Here is a 4,891-nt window from a genome sequence, read left to right as displayed (position 1 = left end):
GGCGTGCAGTGTTCGAAAAGTATCTGACATGACACGTGTCTGACACGCCTCCGACACGCAGAAAATATGTCCGATTAAAAAAAATATTTAAGTCCAAATAAGAGACACTCGTGTCTTATATATTTTATGATTTTTTTAATATAATTTCTTGGATTTAATTTTTTATTTAAAATATAAAAACAAAATTTTTAATTTTCAATCCACAATATTAAATCAATCTCCAGCACTCAATATCCCATTCATCGAATATTCTCATTTACATTTCTCTTTGGCAGGTCGTGACTTTGGTTTCACAATAATTCACAATGTTATCTCAATATTAACGTCTGACATCATTATAATATCGACATTTCAAAACCATCTTAGCATAAAAGTCTAACACTGTCTTGACATTAATGCTCAACATTAGTAATTTCTACACCCAGCACTTGACAGCTCATTTTTGTCCGACATCATCTCATCATCAACGATCAACGCCCTCTCAACTTGAAATCTTTACCAAAGCTCTAGGACTTCTTTGTTTTCTAATCTTTATATATGCTCGAGCTTCAGGGAGAGTATTATTATAGAAAAATGGCAAGATTGAAAGGTGTTTATCATTGAAAAGCACTAAATTATGATATATTTTAATCATATTCCATACCCTCTTAATTAATGATAACACCTTTTTATTTTCTTCTTTTTATACTCACTTTTTATGCATATATATGCTGCAGCTTTTAGTCAAAATGATATATGAATTTATCTTGTTTAACAAAGATAAAAAAGCAAAGAGTGGCAAATAACAAAATATTAAATGCTTTTTAAGAAAGCATAGAAAGAAAATAATGATGCCAGTGTTACCAAAAATAAAACAAGTATACAAAATGCTTTTAGTGCATTGATAACGATTGAGAGAAGTTCCGATTCCACTCACATTATGTCCGACAGTCTTCCTTTTGGTGTTTCCTTGAAGTAATGAGTGCAGCAATTGCAAAAACCATCATGATCTGTAGCAAATGCAACCCAAAAAATTTAGATAAATGAACTTTTTTTTGGATTTGCTAAGACATTGATAACAAGCCTGTGCTCGAAAGATCAAACATCATAGATTTTTAACCAAGCAAGTATTCCAATATCAGAGTTTTCTTGAAGTTAATAGCATACATACATGGACGTATATGCAAAGGAACTACTGAAACGGCCAGGTAAATAAAACTGGGAGTAGGATTAAATAACAGTACTCAAATAAATAATCGCAGTTTATAATCTAAAATTTTCAATTATGATGATCTAACAGTAGGCGCATTAAAAATATTTCGAATGGGAGTTATTTCCAGCACATCAGTCATTCTAATGACCCACAAAGTCACCGTAATAAAACAGAATATGAAAATAGAATTTACCACACCAAAGAAAAGTATAACTCTTGATCATCAAGTTGATACGCTGAAGCTCATCCTCCCAAAAGGAAACTCTTATATAAACTTGGTGTGAAAAAATTAATCATAAAATTTGACTGCCAATAATAAATTTAAAGACATGGGACATTGGCATCCTGGAAATCAATCTATGGAACACAACCAATGATTGGAGTAATGCTTTGCTTTATGTCATGAAAGTTACACAACTGCAGCAAAACAGGAACAGGTTTAAGTTGAACAGATCTCATTTTAAGGAGCTCACAAAATTAGCTTAAAACTTCTGGTTATTAAGTTTTTTGGTTAGATTTCATGCCTTCATTACTGAAAAACTGGGTTCTTGCGTTATCCTGACACATTGCAGTCCCCGTACATCGATTTTGCATCCAGAACCATAAGTTCACGTTTTGAAAATCCTAAGCTCCTTTAAATTCAACTTGTAATTCCAGAATCATTACAAAAAAGCTTTTCATTACTTTTAAATGAAAAGTTGACTTTGATGTGAAACAGTAATTGTAATGGATGAATTGCTTAAAGGAAAATTGCACGCTTAACATTCCAAAGGGAAAGACAAATACGGAACTCCGGCATAGTCACTCGGTGTTGGAGAAGAAGTGGGGTAGCACACCAAGTTTGGGAACCTCCTGGACAGAAATTGGAGACCCTCTGAACAGCAAGACAGCCGTAGGAAATCTGCTAGGATGGCTGGACAGCAACTAAAAATGTTCTGGAATGGTCACTAGGAAAGCCTGGCCCAGCAATTTTGCGCCCTTGACACAACTTTGGACAGCAGACCTTTGAGGTTATAAAACACCTTGGAGAGCACTTGAGGGATTTTCTGGTTAGCAAACAGGGAGCAGAATCTGGACCTAGCACTATGGCTGGTCGGAGTTTCCAGGACAGCATTTCTAGTGGAAATTGTGGACAGCAATTTAGAGCAGTATCTTAGGAAGCTAGCGGGACATAAATCTGAAATTGATTTCAGTATTTATGTTGATTGTAGGACCTCTCCCAATTAGAGGGGATAATTTAAGAGCAGAATTTAAATTCAAATATTCTGAATTTTGAATTTTAACTCCATCCTCCTAAATTTGGTGGGTCTTAAATTTGGAAGATTTTTATGATGGAATTGAATTCAGATTTGAAATTTGAAATTAGAGTTTTAGGAGGGAAAGGATTAATGAGGTATTAGTGGTGATTAAGTTGTAATTGGAGAGAGAAAGAAAGGAGGAGGGGGCCGGGCCATATGGGGGAGGAGAGAGAGGGGCTTTGGAATTAAGCATGTGGGGCACACAAGGGGTTAATTAATTCTATTCAAATCTGAATTTTAATTTCAGAATTGATTGAATTTGAAATAACTCCCAAATTATTAGAATGAGAGGGAAAGTAGTTTTGAATTTCAAATAGGTTGTAACTCCTTTAAATGTCTTTTAAAATAGACAAATCCTAATAGGAAAGCAATTAAGGAAGGAGAATTTGAAATTTGAAAAGGAAGAGGGCAAGAGAGTGGGCGGCGGCAAGGAGGTACCACGGGTGGGGCTTGGAGGATGGGTGGTGGGTGGCGGATGTTGGAAGGGGTGGGTGAAGGAATCAACCGGAGAGGAAGGTTGAAGTGGCTGGCGTTCTAGTGGGGGGATGGGCGGGCGCTTTGGGTGGGAGAGGCCACGGGATGGGGAATTGGGAGGTGAAAGTCGGCGGTGTATGGGATGGGGAAGGGGAAACAAATGCCAAGAGAAATATTTTTTTTTTTTTTTTTGGAAAAATCTATGGAGCTACAAACCTCGAGCAACACCTCAATAAAACTCACAAAGAGATCTTACAAGCCGCCACTTCCTCCAGAACTCACAAGAGATCTTGGGGAACTCGGAACTCACAAAGAGATCCTTCTAACTTCCTCAAGAACTCACAAAGAGATTTTGGGAATCTGCGGAACTCACAAAGGGATATCCTTCTCCTCCCATGAACTCACTAAGAGATCAAACAATCACAAACTGTTTTCATTCAATAATTCATCCCATTACACAAGAAATGGCCTCTATATATAGGCCTAAAAAAAACTAAACAAGACACATATGCCCCTAGGGCTTACATAGGACGATCCTCTTAAGTGAGGGTAAAAACGACAAATTTATAATAAAAAAAGAAAAGTTACAAATAAATTATAAGATAACGTGGGACGATGACAACCGTCGATCTTCAGCTCTTCGGATAGGCATGGACGGTTGGATGTCCGCATCATGACTAGCCAAATATAATATGAAAATGAACCACCAATTAAACATCATCATCATTAGTCTTCTTCCAATAATTTGGAATTGGCTATACAAATTCTCATTTTTTTTTTCATTCATTCATGTTGAGTGTACCCTGAAATGTTTAAATTTATCCTTCAAAAATCAATTGAACAATTTCTATCAATATTAAATTAGGTTTACATACCTATTCTCCACCTTAATCCTCGGATAATAATTTTATCTACAAGTCTAATGAATAAATTTTCTATTCTTCATTGCTTATGTCCAAAACAGCCCATCTCCAACCTCTTTGATGTATGCATTAACCACCAATTCAGGCACACATCAAATATGAAAAAATAATCTCCTATAACTAGAGAATAAAAGTTAGCATTCACATTATTAAAAAGTTATTAAAAACCCAAGTGATAGTTTACAGTTAAGCGTCCCTCTTGAAATACCACACTACAACCATCATGTTAGTTAACTAAGACAAAGAGATTGTCAATTCTATTACAATGAAATATTTCTTCATAAAAGGAATAATTAAAAAAACACCAGTCCCCACATCTGGTCTATAATATTTTTCAGACCCTCCTGGTTCTATAACCATCAGGCACTGAGATCCATTCACTGTTCCTGGAAAACATTTTAAGGTTGTCATTTTTAAAAAGGTAACTTGAAGTGTTTATTACTTCAAGTACAAATAGGAAGCATCTGCAGTTAAAATGTTCAATTATTATATCTCAAATATACTTATCAAGAGACACTAGAGCTCCCATTGCACGCCTTTTGCATGACATGGACCCTAAAATTCAAAATTGAACAAATAATATTCTCGAATATGTGTCCTCTGTCACAACTCAACCTAATAAGACTCACCGACATAGCAAGTCCTATTGTATTAACTTGCGACAGGCTAGCCCAAGATCGAATTTTATGAAACTTTTCAGATTTTTTTCATCTTCAAATGGAACTAAAACAAACAATAGATTGAATTAAAATAAATAACAAACCGCAGAACTCCTAATGACTTTCAATATATAAAAAAGAGAAAATAACCAAAATAGTCCCTCAACTCTTTGTGAGGGACCAAAATAGTTTCCAACTCTTTTGAGGGACTAATTTGGTCATTCGACTCCTTAAAAAGGAGTATTTTTTGTCCTAACATTAAATTTTGGGGTTATTGGCATTAAATCAAGAGTATTTTAGTCATTTTTAATTACATTATTTATTAAATATAATTTTCAAATAGTA

At 35.0% G+C, this 4,891-nt stretch overlaps 1 protein-coding gene across 1 annotated transcript in view; it reads left to right on the top strand.

The window, feature by feature from the left end:
• The window catches only part of LOC110108339 (protein JINGUBANG), a 30,768-nt gene that overhangs the window by 19,226 nt on the left and 6,651 nt on the right, over window positions 1-4,891 (top strand). The window contains exons 2-4 of the mRNA XM_028699416.1: window positions 896-1,023; window positions 1,938-2,084; window positions 2,191-2,340. Coding sequence (XP_028555249.1) covers window positions 896-1,023; window positions 1,938-2,084; window positions 2,191-2,340 — 425 coding nt within the window. The remainder of the gene's footprint in view (window positions 1-895; window positions 1,024-1,937; window positions 2,085-2,190; window positions 2,341-4,891) is intronic.

The sequence above is a fragment of the Dendrobium catenatum genome, unplaced genomic scaffold (assembly GCF_001605985.2).
Source record: "Dendrobium catenatum unplaced genomic scaffold, ASM160598v2 fragScaff_scaffold_1282, whole genome shotgun sequence".
Classification (NCBI taxonomy): domain Eukaryota; kingdom Viridiplantae; phylum Streptophyta; class Magnoliopsida; order Asparagales; family Orchidaceae; genus Dendrobium; species Dendrobium catenatum.
Note: the sequence above shows the minus strand (reverse complement) of the source record. Positions and strands in the feature narration are given on the sequence as shown.